General features: G+C 40.5%; 1 protein-coding gene across 2 annotated transcripts in view; it reads left to right on the top strand.

The window, feature by feature from the left end:
• MYO1E (myosin IE) overlaps nt 1–18474 on the top strand; it is a 171143-nt gene that overhangs the window by 108216 nt on the left and 44453 nt on the right. For both annotated transcript variants that reach the window (XM_081047466.1, XM_081047467.1), the window contains 5 exons: nt 973–1059; nt 2025–2192; nt 3203–3288; nt 8719–8800; nt 13857–13963. In XM_081047466.1, the coding sequence (XP_080903592.1) occupies nt 973–1059; nt 2025–2192; nt 3203–3288; nt 8719–8800; nt 13857–13963 (530 nt within the window). The remainder of the gene's footprint in view (nt 1–972; nt 1060–2024; nt 2193–3202; nt 3289–8718; nt 8801–13856; nt 13964–18474) is intronic.

Below are 18474 nucleotides of genomic sequence, written 5' to 3'. Positions count from 1 at the left end.
AAATGGTGGGGGCATAGACAAAATGATGGTACCAGTAGAGAGGTGATGACACAGTGAGAGGTGGTCAGATTCACTATATATTTTGGAGACTGAGTCAACATGACTTACTCAAAATAATTAGCAATAAGCTAAGAAGGACAGAGGAATCAAGGATGATTCCGACCTTTGTAGCTTGAATATTGGGGCCAACATTGAGACTATTTACTAAAGGATAAGATTAGGAGGGCAGTTGGTTAGAGATGGTGGGGGAATGTAGAATCAGAACTCGGCTGAACAAGTTACGTATGAGAGGCCTGTTATAATACATCACAGTGGAGATTCCAAAATGTGAAATATGTATGAATCTGGAACTCAGTGGGGAGGTCTAGACTAGAGAAATTAATTCGGGGGTAATTAACCTGTAGGGGCTATTTAAAGTCGTGGGAGATTGCAGTCACCTAGAGAAGGAAGGTTGAGAAAACGAGAAGGCTGGAAGACTGAACCCTGAGACTGTCCATCATATACAGATCTGGAAAGATGCTAACAAAGGAAGACTGGGGAGGAGGGAGGAAAACCAGGAGAGTGTGGTGTGTTCATCAAGTTAGAAGAACAACCGACCTTAGTGAGGGACCTTCCCCCTTCAGTGCCTAGATGCTAATTAATCTGTACTGCTGTCCTGTGTTCAATTCAAAGAGATTATTGTGAAACAGACCTATAAGTTAAGCCATATTAAATTGCATGTTTTGTATATCAAAAACATTTGCATGGTAACAGTTTCATATGATTCACACTGAATATAAAAATTACCAAGCCATAAACTGTTCCTTTCTATCCCTCTTAGAATTAAAAAAAAAATTAGAATTCCAAATTTTTGTCAAAGGGCATTCAGGTTTCTTTTTTCATGGTGATTTATGTGCCTTTGATAGTCATGTGTGCAGAGTTCAGCTCATCTTCACTGGGTAATAATGTGACTTCCCACTTTCTGTCCTGTAGGAAGAATATGTTCAAGAGGGAATAAGATGGACACCCATTGAGTACTTTAATAACAAAATTGTATGTGACCTCATAGAGAACAAAGTTGTAAGTATCTGTTGTGTCTCTTCACTGCTCACAGGTTTACATTAAGTGAGTTTTTCTTCCTGAGTCGTTATTTTAAAATAGGCAAGGTGACAACTCTGATTTGAGGAGAATTTTAACAATGACATTAATTTTGTGTATATGCATGTGTGTATGTGAGAAAATAGGACAAAAGAGTTTTATTTTTGTAAATATAAATATAGAAGTAAAATGTCAATTACAAACAAGTTGTTACTGAATTCTAGGAGATGATCATGTATCACTTACTTTGAAGACACATAAAGTTATTCATACAACTTCTAGGCCTTTAGCCTTAGAAATTATTCAAAATTAAACAAAAAATATGTAGACAGAGATCTCTACAGCACTGTTTTGTTTTTTAATAAAAGCCCCAAACTGGAAATGTGAAAACATCCACAGACAATTCAGTTACTACTTAAACTATAGCATATCAGAGTGGGGAAATATAGCCATTTAAATAATAAATATGAAGACAATGTAAAACATGAAGATTGTTTATAAAATAGTGCTGTGTAGGATAAAAGTAATGCATGACAGAATGTGTACACTGTAACTCTGTAAACCATGCCTAGAGGGGGAATAGGCTGAAAGCGAACATGAGGAAATGAATTCGGGTCAAAGGAAAATGTTTTTATTTTTCTTTGGGGTTTTTAAAACCAACTTAGTACAAATAGGGTTGAGCAGATTATGATCTGTGTGTGACTTTGAATAGAATTTCAGGGAGTGAAACACCTTTTTCTGGAAATTGACTTTCCTCCATCTTTAGATCTAAGTGGTAACTCCCATTTGGGATGATTAATGGCATTCTTGCTCAAAGGGAAAGAGTGACTTTCACGATAATATCTTGAGTTGAGAGAGCTGTTTCCTTGCTTAAGAAAAGATCCAACAAGCACTGTGTATTTTAGAATAGTCACTGAATCGGGGCTTTGGCTTCTTGGTCCCATCAGAACCCTCCTGGGATCATGAGCATCCTGGATGACGTGTGTGCCACCATGCACGCGGTGGGTGAGGGGGCGGATCAGACGCTGCTGCAGAAGCTCCAGATGCAGATCGGGAATCATGAGCACTTCAACAGCTGGAACCAAGGCTTCATTATTCACCATTATGCCGGGAAGGTATGACCCGCGAGAGAGCAGGGGTCCATAGGAAAGGGGAAGTTACCCTTTTCCATATCTCCCTGTTTTAAGCCTTTGGGTTGGTCTGTCATCTGTTTTCTCATGAGGCAACTGAAAACAGTGTCCATATAGTTTCATCTGTCTCACTGTATTTTATTCATTCAACATTAATTCATTCATTCAACAACATGGGGCCTATGAAGTATTGGGGAGGCAATGCAAAAGACATTACATACACTACTGCGTGTTTTTTAATCACGCATCACCTTGGTATATATATCAACTGCTGACGGAACGGATTTTTGTCTTGCCTCTGGCCGCAGTCACAAGCCTGCATTCCTTACCTGTCTAATGCCCACTGGGAATATAAGTAAGGACCACAGGCTCACTTTTGGTGTTATTCTCATAAAATGCATGATTATTGGGGGCCTACTGAGTACTGGCTATGTGATGATACAAAAATAAGTAAGTCGAGGTCATGATATTTAGGGACTTCTATTCCTGTGGAAATCCACTGGTCTCACCTTTCATCCCAACTAATTTCTTATTAGCCGGGTCCCCGAGCATGAGTTTTTGGCCTAATCAGTTCAACTCTGACACCATATGTTGGAGAAATTGCAAAGCCTCCAATGACATGGCCCATTGCAATGTATCAAAGAGCATATGGAGTTTTATTTTATTCTGTCTTGGCTGATATGTAGGGAAAGAATTAAATGTATTACTTAGATGTTCCTATGGACCCATTGAAGAAAAGATATGGGATCATGGGAGCTGGAGACATAGATCATCTGGGCCCAACAGGAAGCCAGATACCATTCATCAGTGTCCACAGGTCATCACCCACCGAGTGAGCTAACAAGTCAAGTAAAACATGCACAGCCTTCATGTGACAGTCCATGGTGAAAGCCGGAAATATACACTTTCTGGGGAGACTAGCCATTCCAACTTGGATTCTTTGTTCAATGAAATACTTAAAGGATAAAATTGGATTTCTTTCTATTCTTTGCCAGGTATCCTATGACATGGATGGCTTTTGTGAAAGGAACCGTGATGTGCTTTTCATGGATCTGATCGAACTTATGCAGAGCAGTGAGCTGTAAGTGTGTTTCGCCTTATCTGACGTGGGATATAGATTTGATCAGATTTGCAGTATTAAAACAAACTTGTGGCATTGAGTGCTCAGCATTTTGTTCCTTTGAGCTGTTGGGTCTGGGTTATCATGGGACAATTTGGTTTCTCAAAGTAGCTTTTCTTTTTCCAATCGCAGTCTTACCCTTGTATCCCTAATATTTTCCACCGCCAAATGCCAAGTACAATCTGTATACCCTTCAGGGCCCCTAGCTTCATCATTTTCCACACTATTATCAGGGAGAGGTGACCATCCCGGGGTTGGATTGAGATGGCCATTTCTGATCATCTAAGAGTAGAACAGTCTGGTTCTATGATGCTTTGCCCTTGGAATATCATCCCAAGGATTTTCCATGGTCACTCAATTTTTAAAAATGGCTAATGGCTTAAAAAGACCAAAGTTAAACCTGAGTCCCTGAAGCAATGGGAAATGGCTCAAGAACTCTGGGAGGGGCAACTCGAGATGGATTGCCTCAGAGATCCCTTTTCACTCCCAAGACCCTGTATAAGCTGTAGTGGTAGAAGCAGTGGAGGCTTCCCCCTTGCAAGCTGCCGGAGCTCTCAGGACCAGCCCTGCAGTGTCCCTTTCTCCCCTCCTCCCTGTGTAGGTTTCCAAGAGCCTGGGTAGTGGATAGGAGATATAATTTACACGATCAGGCCTATACATGCCAGGCAAGTACAATATTGCTGTTTTCCAGACTTTACAATTTTTGACCTACCTCCAAGTAATAGCAGCCCTTTTAGTCTCTGTCACTTAAACTGTCATAATATCAAAGCTAACGTCCTTAATCAACAGCAGCGAGTCTGATAATTTCCTCAGAAAGGCCTACCTACAATGAAAACAAAACAAGGTCCTTTTTAGGCACTGGTCAAAAGTTGTTCTCCATTTAATTCTCTTCCCTGTCCCCTCAACCTCCATTCCTCCCCGGTCCTCATCTCCCCATGCCTGCCCTTCCTTGCACTCACACCCCCAACTTTGGAGATTCTGAATTTCTTTTCATTTGAAAGCACATAAAATGTATTTGTTCCTCTCTTAAAAGGTCAGGTAAGCCACAAGCCCCAGCTTGTGGGTTTTATGACAGTCAGGTGCAGGCATGCTTTCAGAGAATTTTTTTTTTTAATTATTAAAAGTAGTGCCAAGTTTGAGAGCTATTTATTCTTCCACTTGAACTCCTGTCCTATAGACTTGGTCTGTTGTTTGTTAAACACATTTGCTGCAAAAATCTATAATTGTGTCTGGTCAAGTTAAAAGTAGATTGCTGGGGAGAATTCTAGAATCTGCCCAAGAGCCATTTAGGAGGAATTGAATTTTTTTTTTTTTAATTAATTTTATTGGGGTGACAATTGTTAGTAAATTTACATAGATTTCAGGTGTACAATTCTGTATTACATCGTCTATAAATCCCATTGTGTGTTCACCACCCAGAGTCAGTTCTCCTTCCATCACCATATATTTGATCCCCTTTACCCTCGTCACCCACCCCCCACCCCCTTACCCTCTGGTAACCACTAAATTATTGTCTGTGTCTATGAGTTTTTGTTTCTCATTTGTTTGTCTTGTTCTTTTTGGTTTATATACCACATATCAGTGAAATCATAGGGTTCTCTGCTTTTTCTGTCTGACTTGTTTCACTTAGCATTATACTCTCAAGATCCATCCATGTTGTCACAAATGCTCCTATATCATCTTTCCTTAACGCCAAATAGTATTCCATTGTGTATATGTACCACAACTTCTTTATCCATTCATCTATCGAAGGACATTTTGGTTGTTTCCATGTCTTGGCCACCGTAAACAAAGCTGCAATGAACATTGGCGTACACGTGTCTCTATAGAGAAATGCTTTTATATTTTTTGGGTAGATACCCAGGAGAGCGATTGCTGGGTCATATGGTAATTCTATTCGTAATTTCTTGAGGAACCTCCACACTGCCTTCCATAGTGGCTGCACCAGTCTGCATTCCCACCAACAGTGTATGAGAGTTCCTTTTTCTCCACAGCCTCTCCAACACTTGTTACTATTTGTTTTGTTGATGAAAGCCATTCTGACTGGGGTGAGGTGATATCTCATTGTGGTTTTCATTTGCATTTCTCTGATGATTAGCGATGTTGAGCATTTTTTCATATGTCTATTTGCCATTTGTATATCCTCTTTGGAGAAATGTCTCTTCAGGTCCTCTGTCCATTTTTCAATTGGGTTGTTTGTTTTTTTGTTGTTGAGTTTCATGAGTTTCTTGTATATTTTGGATATTAGCCCCTTATCAGAGGAACTGTTTGCGAAAATCTTCTCCCATTCAGTTGGTTGCCTCATTATTTTGTCAATAGTTTCTTTTGCTGTGCAGAAGCTTTTCAGTTTCATATAATCCCATTTGTTTATTTTAGTTTTTACTTCCATTGCCTTTGGAGTCAAATTCATAAAATGCTCTTTGAACCCAAGGTCCATAAGTTTAGTACCTATGTTTTCTTCAATGCAGTTTATTGTGTCAGGTCTTATGCTTAAGTCTTTGATCCATTTTGAATTAATTTTGGTACATGGTGACAGATAGCAGTCCAGTTTCATTCTTTTGCACGTAGCTATCCAATTCTGCCAGCACCATTTATTGAAGAGGCTGTCTTTCCTCCATTGTATGTTTTTAGCTTCTTTGTCAAAAATTATCTGTCCATATTTATATGGTTTTATTTCTGGGTTCTCAATTCTATTCCATTGGTCTATGTGTCTGTTTTTCCGCCAATACCAAGCTGTTTTGATTATTGTAGCCCTGTAGTACAAGGAAAAATCAGGGAGTGTGATACCTCCAGTATTGTTCTTTTTTTTTAATATTGCTTTGGCTATTCGGGGTCTTTTGTGGTTCCAAACAAATCTGATGATTTTTTGTTCTATTTCTTTAAAAAATGCCATTGGGATTTTAATGGGGATTGCATTAAATCTGTATATGGCTTTGGGTAATATGGCCATTTTAACTATGTTGATTCTTCCAATCCATGAGCACGGAATGTCTTTCCATTTCTTTGTGTCTTCTTCAATTTCTTTCAAAAATGTCTTATAGTTTTCAGCATATAAATCCTTCACATCCTTGGTTAAGTTTATTCCTAGGTATTTTATTCTTTTTGCTGCAATTGCAAAAGGAATTGTTTTTTCTATCTCTTTTTCTGAGATTTCATTGTTGGTATATAGGAAAGCAATGGACTTTTGTACGTTGATTTTGTAGCCAGCAACTTTACTATATTCATTGACTGTTTCTAATAGCTTTTTGGTGGAGTCTTTAGGGTTTTCTATGTATAGCATCATGTCATCTGCAAAGAGTGACAATTTAACTTCTTCATTCCCAATTTGGATGCCTTTTATTTCTTTCTCTTGCCTGATAGCTCTGGCGAGGACTTCCAACACTATGTTGAAAAGCAGAGGTGATAGGGGACACCCTTGTCGTGTTCCTGAACGTAGAGCAAAGGGCTTCAGCTTTTCACCATTAATTATGAGGTTAGCTGAGGGCTTGTCGTATATGGCCTTTATTATGTTGAGGTATTTTCCTTCTATACCAATTTTAGTAAGTGTTTTAATCATAAATGGATGTTGTATCTTATCAAATGCTTTTTCTGCATCAATTGATAGAATCATATGATTTTTGTCCTTTATTTTGTTTATGTGATGTATCACATTGATGGATTTGCGAATGTTGAACCATCCTTGTGCCCCGGGGATGAACCCCACTTGGTCGTGATGAATAATCTTTTTAATGCATTGTTGTATTCGATTTGCTAGAATTTTGTTTAGGATTTTAGCATCTGTATTCATCAGAGATATAGGTCTGTAGTTTTCTTTTTTTGTGTTGTCCTTACCAGGTTTTGGTATCAGGGTAATGTTGGCCTCATAAAATGAGTTAGGGAGTACTGACTCTTCTTCAATTTTTTGGAAGAGTTTGAGCAAGATTGGTATTAGATCCTCTTTGAAGGTTTGGTAGAATTCACTGGTGAAGCCATCTGGTCCAGGACTTTTGATTTTGGGAAGGTTTTTGATGACTGATTCAATTTCCTTACTGGTGATCGGCCTGTTAAGATTTTCCAGTTCTTCATGATTCAGCCTTGGAAGGCTATATGTTTCTAAGAACTTGTCCATTTCTTCTAAGTTATTAAATTTGGTGGCATATAGTCCTTCATAGTATTCTTGGATAATCCTTTGTATTTCTGTGGTGTCCGTGATAACTTCCCCTTTTTCATTTCTGATTTTGTTAATTAGTGTCTTCTCTCTTTTTATCTTAGTGAGTCTAGCCAAGGGTTTGTCGATTTTGTTAATCTTTTCAAAGAACCAGCATTTTGTCACATTAATTTTTTCTATTGTCTTTTTGTTCTCTATTTCATTTAGTTCTGCTCTGATTTTTGTTATTTCCTTTCTTCTGCTGACCTTGGGTTTCGCTTGTTCTTCTTTTTCTAGTTTTTTAAGGTGTAACATGAGGTTATTTATTTGGGATTTTCTTGTTTCTTGAGATAGGCCTGTAATGATATAAATTTCCCTCTTAAAACTGCTTTCGCGGCATCCCAAAAATTTTGGTAGGATGTATTTTCATTGTCACTTGTTTCTATGTATCTTTTGAGCTCTCCTCTAATTTCTTCTTTGACCCAGTCGTTCTTTAAAAGTATGTTGTTTAATCTCCATGTATTTGTGTTTTTTCCTGCTTTCTTTTTGCAGTTGATAAGGAGGAATTGAATTTGAAAGTCTAATTGCTCATTTACATGGGTCACTTTATTCAGTCAGCCAATCATCAAATATTTATTGAACAACTACTGTGTACCAGGCTATGTGCCAGAGAGCAAGGGCACTAAAGTGACTAAGACGTTGTCCCTGCCTTGCAGTGTGCTACTGGCATCTAGTGGGCAAAGGCCACTAATGCTGCAAAGTATCCCACAGTGTTTAGGAGAGCCCCCATGCCTGACTCCCTAACAAAGTATTATGCAACCCTAAATCCCAAATATCAATAGTGCCAAGGTTGAGAAACCCTACAATAGAGCAAAGCAAAATCTGCATTGGTCCTGGCCAATTTGTACAAGTCCCTGAACTCTGCTCTAGCTTACTTATTGAACTCAGCAAACCCATACAGACAGCCCTGTGTTGTCAAGGGGTACCTCAGTTTCAGTGGGTGGGGAAATTCAAAAGGCAGAGTTTTACAATTTATTTTACAGGCTGAGACTCCCAAATGCTTGTATCTTAGAAATCTTTCTCTCTGTTTCTTTTATCCATTGCTTATTTCCCTGGGTCACATCTTCATGGCTTGTGCTTTGAGTCAGATGGCCTTTCTGTAGCCAAGGTCACGTGCTACTGGACAGCCCTCCCGTCCATTCTCTGCAGAAGCAGGCTTTCAGCCCCATCTGACTGATAATCCATTCTCTTTCTCCTTTTTCCAGACCTTTTATAAAATCTTTATTTCCGGAAAATCTGCAAGCTGACAAGAAAGGGCGCCCAACTACTGCCGGAAGCAAAATAAAGGTTTGTTCTATTTTGGGGAAGTTTATAGATTCCTATAAGAGGCAGGGTTTTCTAGGAGTCAGGAACTGCACTCTTGAGCCAGGATGAGGTCAGTACAATGTAACGGATTGGTTACAGTAGGTGCTCAGAAGTAATGTCGCTGCTTGAAAAAAAGTTACAGGAGGCAAGCTGAATTTCACTTGGCTGTACTGAAACCCCAAATGGATATTAAGTACCTCAGAGCTGAATAGTCAGCAGATGATAATCAGCTACTTTCTAAGAGGAAATGGCTTTAAACTGAACCTGGAAGAATTCACATTATCAGGGAAATTTTATGATTGAGAGCTACATTTTGGATTTTGATGATCGTTTTCCAGACCACACCCCAAAACTTGCTGATTATGGAGCTGTACGTACCTGAAATTCTACTGGGTTTTATAGGGGCAATGTATGTGCCCTCCTCCCTGGATCTTGAAGACCCCTCCTTTCTGAGAATTACCATGACATCTGGCCCCCTGGTGTCTCCAAGTTGGAGGAATTCTTACAGTGTTTCTTAGGAGCCCCTTGTAGAGAGTGCACTGTGTTTTCTGAACCATTGTGTGATGAAATTCGTTGTTCCTAATTACACTCCTAGTTAGAGGTTGTGTCAAACACTTAACCGTGATTGTTTGAGAAATAGTCACTAAACTGTTGTTTAAAAATCATATCAGTTAAATGCCACCCCAATTTTATAATTGATGGAATCACATGATTAACAGTAGGGCTCTGGGATTCAATCGCCTGTGTTCACATCCCAGCTTTTTCTTTCACTAGCTGTGTGACTGCCCGCAGCTTACCTAAACTCTCAGTGCCTCTTTTGCTTAATTTGTAAGATGGAGATCTTAGTACCTATCTCGAGGGGGTAGTGTGATGATTAAATTCAATAATCCATCTAAGACATTAAGCACACTGCCTGAAACACAATAAACACAAAATATGTATGATCTCCTATTACCTTCTGCCCCATCTGTCCACTCCCCATAGGCCATACTTATTCGTCTCTGCTTAATTCTTAGTGGACACTTGTATGTGCATGTGCTGTGTGGCGGCCTACACTGTCCATTCCCCCTCACTGGCTCTGTGTCCACGTCCTACGTGCCTGTCTCGCAGCACCCTCCTGGATTACCCCAGCCGTGTGCTGGGCATCGTGGTTGTTATTGTCTGTTCTGTTCGCTTGCTGTTTCTTCTCTGAGTGTTTCCTATGTTGAAGCCTGCCTCCCCAGACCCTGAGGGCAAGAACACTGGCTGGAATAAAGGAACCAATCATGGAAACCTCATAGCAGTGGGACCATTCCAGTCTAGAGAAGCCTTCGAGTTTCATGGAGGAAGTCAGATGCAAGCTGGGTTTTGAGCTGTGGGGTACAGTCCTCTGGGATTGGGGGCAATCATGTTCAAAGAACTAGAGAAATTTAGTCCTGGGACAGTCTCTGGATTGAGTTCACTGGAGTGGAGAGTTGAGGGCAGAGAGCACATGCAAATCTCCTGAGGCCCCAGATATTAATGTCTGCGTGAAGCTTCTGACTCATGCCTGCACTTCCAGGTCCTGAATAAAGATTAGCTCTGGGCTGGAAAATCTAGTCACAAGACTGTCACAGTCAGATTCAAGGGGCCCAGATCATCAACGTTGCAGTGACTCACTTTCAAATTGTCTGGATTCTCGGTCGAGCTTATTTCCTGTAAAAAGGAGGGCAGGGTTGGGGACATTTTTCTCCTTCTTGGAAGACTTGATGCTTTTCTTTCCTTCATATTCTTGTCTAGTTGAATGCTCAAAATTGCCACTTTCTGGTTGTACAGGAAATGTTCAGGATTGCAAGTCCTGCAAGGATCGTTATCATCTGGGGTGGTCAACCTGAAGTCAGCAGGCTTACCTAGGGGAACTTACTGTGCATATTCTCACCAAGAACAGTACCCTCCTTGGTGGACTGAGTGACCTCTCCGTCTGACACTGCCCCTCAGACAAGTGACATTCTCCCTGTTTTATACGTCTCCTCTGAGACACCTCTCATAGATGTGTAGCCCTTGCCCCATCTCTTACACCTTCCACATCCACAGTATTTTGCAGATAGGAAGTATTATCTGAACGATGTCCTTGAGGTGTAAGCAAGCATTTGAAAAGATACTGAGTTCCTTGGAAGAAATAATAACTTATGTTCAAGGTAGTTTTAATGCTGGGTATTTTATTGTATTCTAATTCTTTAAAATTTAAAACTGATCTGTAGGATTGAATTAATAGAAGATCTGTTTGATGAGAACTTCATTATCTTGTTTATACATAAGAGTATTCTATATTTAATAATAGTTGCTTTTGAGGCTTCACTGCATTCTAAATTGTTGTGGCTGGAAGGGGTCCGTTTTGAACTTAGAGCCAAAGATTGATGGTGTAGGGAACTGGAATCGAGCTCAGAGCTGACAAAATGGACGGGATGGCAGCTTTATCTGAGACTGGACCTGTGACAGGAGACAGCACCATGTGATGCCTGAGTTGGCTGACTTACTACCCATTCCAACCTGTAGCTTAACATATCACAGGTCTTCTAGGTCAGCCTGCTTCGTTTACAGATGGGGAGACTGAGGTCCAGAGAAATTGAATGATCTGTCATGTAGCTTGGAAATGGCAGAGCCAGGACCCCAACTCAGGTTGACTAATAATTTGTGTTGAGGGTAGAACGAGAAGCCTTTGCCCTGAGCCTTCTCTCACTGACCTCTCCATCTGCATGTTTTGACTCCTGCTTCTGTTACGCAAGTGCATTCACTAGTTCATGGACTCGTGGACTCTTCTAGTCTGGCGTCAGGATAAATCCAGTCACTGCTTCCCAGCCACCTCAAGGGGCATCTGAAGTTGACTCCTAGCTAAATTCAGGATATTTTTGATGGTTAAGATATATTGCTGTTTGCTGAAATTAATTACCCACAACCTAAAGGCTTCTGTCTAATGCTACTGCGTTTCCCTGAAAATAAGACCTAGCCAGACAATCAGCTCTAATGTATCTTTTGGAGCAAAAGTTAATATAAGACCCAGTATTTTATTTTATTATATTATATTATATTATATTATATTATATTATATTATATTATATTAAAGACTGGGTATTACATTACATTACATTATATTATATAAGACTTTGTCTTATATTATAGTAAAATAAGGCCCAGTCTTATATTAATTTTTGCTCCAAAAGAGACATTAGAGCTGATTGTCTGGCTAAGTCTTATTTTCGGGGAAACACAGTAGCTTAATTCCTTTTATGTCACACTAAATCATCCCATATCTTCCTTAGGAAGGCAGGATATATCACTGTGGTTAAGAGTCAGACTTGGGTTCAAGCCTCAACTCTGTTGCTTACTAATTCATCTTGAGCAATACTTTATTTCTTTAAGGCCCCATTTTCTCGTCTACAAATTGGACATAATAATACTAGTAGCTACCTCTTAGAACTGTGAGACATAAATGAGAACATCCACGTGTCTAGTCCATGATGCCTATTCAGTAATTGTTACCATTGCTATTTTGAGCTAGAGAGAACTGTGTCTGGTGGCATATAAACTTAAGTCACACTTGCCCCTGTGTTTTCTTATGCTAAGGTGAAAAGAGAAAAGGCTGTTAAACGCTTAGGACGAAAGAGTCTGCCAAATTATTCTTAGAGATTAAGAAGTTTTAATAAAATACAAAAATGAAAATGAATAGTTTGGGACTTCATAAAAGCTTTGTTATAAGCACTTCCTCCCCAGTTTCACCTTATGTGTTGCAAAGATCATCAGATTTGTTCTCAGCACAAGTATGCATTGACAAAGAAGGGAAGAGTCAGTTGGCTTTTTCCTCATAGAGCTTTGCTTTGGTCATACAGCCTCTGCAGCTTTGTCCTTGACTCCAGGAACTGCAAAGAATGCTGTATTCTGCACATCTAAACAGAGGACTTGATTCACCAGCAAACATCTTGCTTTGAATATACCCCAGAGTTTTTCTCAAGGGTTTCAGATTTCCCAAACCCATAAAAACAGAAATGCCCTAATCGAGAGAGGTTGTCTACGGCAGGCAAATCCCTTCTGCTGACATTGTAATGGTTTTCTGACTTCAGAGATGCTTGTTCTCTATTTTCCTTTAGAGGTTTTTCTCTCTTCACACTGATTTGTTTGGAAGGGGAGTTTGCCTGTGTGTCCCCATCCTTGGTCCCACAGGGTATATTCAGCTATGTGGTGCCGTGAACGCTGATGTCGGCTCTGTTCCTATTTCTTCAAATAACGTTTGTGAGACTCACGGTTTGCAATACATCATCAGCAGTTTCAGCTTCACTTCTGTGGCTTTTTCTACTTAAACCCAGTTCTACTTTGGGTGCCCTGTGTGCGGGTAGTGAGAGATGATTTTATATTGAATATTTTAGCTTCGTGAAGGAGCAAGTTACCTAGCCCACTGAAAGGGCTCAGTCTGCAGGTTTGTAAAAGGACCTGCTAAGGAAGAAATTGAATGAAATGGCATATAAAAGGTTTATAAATTCTGAGATTTTGTAGATCTTGCACCCTTTAACTATGAATTTCCATCATTTTAATAGGTGATTCTTCATTGGTTGAGTTGCCAGGAACGAAAGTACAGGGGATTTTGATGATTTACCCTTACAAATAGTTTGCCCCTCCCTCACCCCTCCAAAAACAGTTTAGGAGGACAACGTATGTGTAAAGACCATCAATCAATATAAAATTAATATTTTCATAACTGGCATTCTTTCTTGTTTCTTATTTTAAAAAATTGTATGTGACAATTTACTGGGTTTCAATTTTTTTGTTTTAATTTTTTAACTGTATAAAAAAGTTAGTCGCTTTCAAAAATATAATTTCAAACCCATTTATGAGATTTAAAATCCTCTTAAAAGTCAGTAGAGCTTTAAGAAAGTGTGACAGACCTGAGTTAAGCCTAGTGAACAAATTGGGAAGATTAAGTTCTCACTATATATTTCCACACTGAAGTTCCACCAGTCTCCTTTGAAAACTGATCTGCTTCAGAGAAAGTTCCAAGTTTCTAACTGATGTTATTCTTCCTTTTCAGAAACAAGCCAATGACCTTGTGAGCACGCTGATGAAATGTACACCTCACTACATTCGCTGCATAAAACCAAACGAAACCAAGAAGCCCCGAGACTGGGAGGAAAGCAGGTATGCTGAAGACAGCACATGGGGAGGTCGAAGACAGCTTCCGTGGGCCCTGGAATGTTTTTCCCTCTGCTCAAGATGGGCTGTCCTACGCCAAAGGCAGAAGCCACTTAAATTGCCTTCAGATGTGTTTCATGTCCTTGTGTCTAACTTTTTCAGGATAAAGACTATATATATTTTTTTCCCTCCTTGCCTTTTTCTAACATGTTAGCAGTGCCATTCAGTTCAGAATTAGCAATTTATAATGTTGATTTTGGCCAGTTTGGGGCAGATGGAAAAAAAAACAAAAAAAGTTTCATACCGCAGAGTCAGGATGGTTTTAAAATTAGTTTGAGGCTCTGTGTAGACATTCTTAGTACACTCAGCTCCTCATCGGCACCCACAGGATGTGGCCTGTAATGCTTAGCTCAGAGTTGAAAGTGAAGGTCCAAAGAGATGGTGCAAAAGCTATCTGTCATTTACCGGGGCTCATGAGAGTTCTGATGCCCTATGTGCGGCAATTACCCCTGGGGACAGTGCCGATAAGCCGAGTGACTCCGGCAGGCAACAAGCCAAAGGGAGACATGTGACGCACAAGCATGCAGGGAGCCCTCTCCTCCCTGATTTCTGAGGACGCTATGTCACTAATCTTCCCACGACTGGCATTTAAGGGCATGGCCTATGCAGTAATAGAATGGGGGTGTTGAGTGGGAAAATGTGAAGATGATGATAGAGAATATAGTTTTGCAGCCAGCTAGGGGATCCAGACACACGTTCCTGCTGATCCCACTGTCCATAGGAACATGGGAAGCAGGGCTGGGCAGGGACCTTATGGTTGACATGGACTGAAGAGAGGACCCCAGCATTGTCCCCAAATAGTCAAGTCCCTGGATGTGAGCATGCCAGGATTGCCATCATTTTTCTTTTCTCTCTTGGAAAAAGTAGATAGACTCTTAGGTATCGAGTGACTTCATCAAGGCCAAACTTGAACAGGAAGACGGATTCAAATTCATACCTAGCTGCTAATTACCTCCTCTGAGAGACATATATGGGTCCATTTTCCACCCTACCCGCAAGGTCCTTTCTACCCATGCCAGATCGATAATACTTGTTCCTTTGTGTGTGTTACGTGCTGTTGAGTCAGCTTCAATTCCTGGCAATCCTGTGAACGAGTGATGTCCACAGTGTCCTCAGCAGCCCTGCTCAGCTCCCACAGACTCATGCCCATGGCTTCTTCATGGAGTCCAAGAATGTGCATTTTAAGAAGCTCCCAGTTTGCAACAACATGCGTAGACCTGGAGGGTATGATGCTAAGTGAAATAAGTCAGTCTGAGGAAGACAAATACTATATGCTCTCACTTATATGTGGAATGTAAAGAACCAAATAACAAACAAAACAGAAACACCCATAGATACAGAGAACAAACTGATGGTTCCTAGGTGGGAGAGGGGTTAGGGGGCTGGGTGATAAAGGTGAAGGGATTAAGACGTACAAATTGGTAGTTACAAGAGAGTCACGGGGACGTAAAATACAGTATGGGAAATATAGTCAATAATATTGTAAAAACTATGTATAGTGTCAGACGGTACTAGAGTTACCAGGGAGGTCACTCCATGAATTATGTAAATGTCTAACCACCTGAAACTAATATAAAATAATATTGAACGTGAACTATAATTAAAAAAAATAGTCATGGGGATTTGTAGCACAGCACAGGGAATACAGTCAATAATAGTCTAATAATGTACAGTGTCAGGTGGGTAATAGACTTATTGGGGTTATCACTTTGTGAGGTATCTAAATGTCTAATCTGCATGTTGTTCTGTATGCCTGAAACTAGTAAAAAAAAAAAGAAAAAAAAAGGAACAAGAGAAAAAGCAGCAGCAGCTCCCAGGTGAAGCGGGTGGTGCTGGTTCAGGCGTCATACTTTGAGGCTGATCTAGAGCAAAACTGTGTCCTGGAGCTGGCCTGTCACCTTCTCGTTTGAGTGGGACACTTAATCTCAGTCCTCAGTTCCTTCCTTTTTAAACTAAGAGGGTCAATTCAAAATGGGATCTCCGTCTATCTGACAGAATGAATTCTCCCAGATCTGTTTCCCCTGGTCTGTCAGCCTACCTACCTCTGCCTGTCTCTGTGTCAACCCTACACTCCCCCTTTCATGTTCACTTGTGTACTCACCACACTTACATCTCATGCACATGTAGACACACAGGAGAAGGGGGGTGTCATAGGCAACCTCAGAGATAAATTATGAGAGTCTTCGAAGCAGAGGTATTGCTGCTAAATGGGTACTTTCGCCCATCCTTCCTCCCACTTCAGACTCCATCCAGCTTCCCTTTCCTAACTCTTCCCAACAAATATAATCTGAAACAAATATAATGATAATCTCACTCGCCCTGCAAATGCAATACCTTCCCATCATCCCCCCCCACACACACCCTATGTAGATTATTCTGCTGAAAGTCCCTCTAATAGAGAGATTTTTCAACAGCTACTGCTTGGAAGTTCCCCAACCCCGATACTACCTTCTTATAAAATCCAAACAGCTTCATTGGAATATCTGAAAATGGAGAAATTTTAAGACAGTGGTACATTTATTAACTAAATCCTCATAGAATTTCCCCATGCTGTTTTTTGTTTTTTAATCATGCCCCTTCTTTGAATTACAGAAAAGAACTTCATAACATATATTTATGTAAAGTGGTTTTAAGAACTGTGACGTATTGATTCGTCAAGTGTTGCTTTATATCTCCAGTAGGATCACTTCCTGGGGTCGTCCGCCCAATCCCGGTTCAGGTTTATAGTATAATGGATGGTTTCACTTTATCCATGAGAGTGGATGGAGCATTGGGGTCCATGAAAGGACAGTGTGCTTCATTGGCTGAGATTACAGGGTCAATTGAAGCTATTGGTGGACAGGGTTACTCATTCCACAAGTTTATGGGGTGTGGTTTATTTTTCTTTTCCTGTTGAAAATGTGTTTTTGTTTGGTTCTGGCAAAGGTGCCTGCCCTGGATTCTGAATTGCTGCCCTAGCAGCATTCCCAGGCCTTGACCCACTCATGTTAATTGCTAAGGAAGAAGAGGACTCCCTCGCCTCCCTCTGAAGGGAGGAGATAGCGCAACCAAAAGAACAAGTGGTCATTGCCTGCCTGGCTGATGTTTACTGCAGAGGTGACAGCATCTAAGAATATGTAAACATGAACTTGGGTGCTTTGATTACATGAAATTTTAAACATTACAGAATTTGCTAAACTGAATGTCCTGTTGAAGAAAAACATTTTTATGAGAAAATTTTCTGATGACGGAAGCTATAATGAATGAAACAATGTTTTAGCATAAGCATATTCTTTCCTATGTAATTTATGGGAAAGGAACGTTTCTACTTGAATCAATGGGCAGTGCATTCCCTGCCTCAGAAGCTTGGGTGAAGCCAATATTTATGAAAAGTACTTAAAATGAGCAAATATCTCTAACTGGCAGCTTCATGTGAATTTTACTTAGTAGAGACGACACCAGTGGTGCATTTCGGATTTGGAGGATGGGATTAAGGAAAATTAGTTATTTTCCTGAATCAGATTTCTTCTCCTTTAGTTAAATAGATATGTGTCAGAAATCAAATGTGGTTATTGAGTATTAGTTCTTTATATAAAAGTTTTTTAAAAGGTTATCTCGAAGGGGCTGACATTTCTGGGTGCCGGTTCAAGTAACACCAGTTGGACTTGAGACATTTCAAACACCCTCATTGTGTAACCTCATCCTTCCAGGGCAGTCAAGGTTCCACCCCCTTTTCCAGCTTAATTTTTCCACCTCCTCCTCTCCCACCACTACATGCCACAGGCCTTTCCCATCTTTATGCCTTTACTTTCACTCTGACCCCTGCCTTTCTTCTGCTCCTGGTAATTTCAACTCAGCCTTCCAGGCCCAGTCACATGTCATAATCCCTTCTCTAAATCGTCTCACTATGAAAAATCCATTTCAAATCCATGTCGTTTAATTCAAAAGTTACAGGTTCTCCTGTCCTGATTTACTTATTGTAGCTGTGACTATATTAGAAAAATAACAGCTTTTTGTGGCTCATGCCAGGAAGTGCTTTACATGAAATGTACCCAATGAGGAAGAAAGAACCAGTATCACCATCTCGTTACACAAGTGGAAACTGAGGCACAGAGGCATTTCATAGTGGCAGAACCAAGGTTGTACCAGACACCCAGCTCCAGAACCTGGCTCTTGATCCCTGTGCTGTCTGTGAGGGCTTCAGCAGGAGCCATCCCAGCTCCTGGCACAGTGTCATGCATAGTGGGTGCCAGGAAGTGCGGGGCTTGGTTGGAAATGATGGGTTTCCTGAGAGCCTTGCTGAGGAGTGTTGGGAACCTGCATGAGGCTGTAAGGAAGATGCTTCTGACGGCCCTTTCTGCATAGCAGGTTCATGAGGGACCCCTCCCCTAGAACCCATCGTTAGTGCAGTTGGCCCCAAATGTACTGAATGGATGGAATGGGGAGCTGCTTCCCTGCCACAGCACAAATGTGACTTT

Source organism: Rhinolophus hipposideros (assembly GCF_964194185.1).
Source record: "Rhinolophus hipposideros genome assembly, chromosome: 5".
NCBI classification, from domain to species: Eukaryota; Metazoa; Chordata; class Mammalia; order Chiroptera; family Rhinolophidae; genus Rhinolophus; species Rhinolophus hipposideros.
Note: the sequence above shows the minus strand (reverse complement) of the source record. Positions and strands in the feature narration are given on the sequence as shown.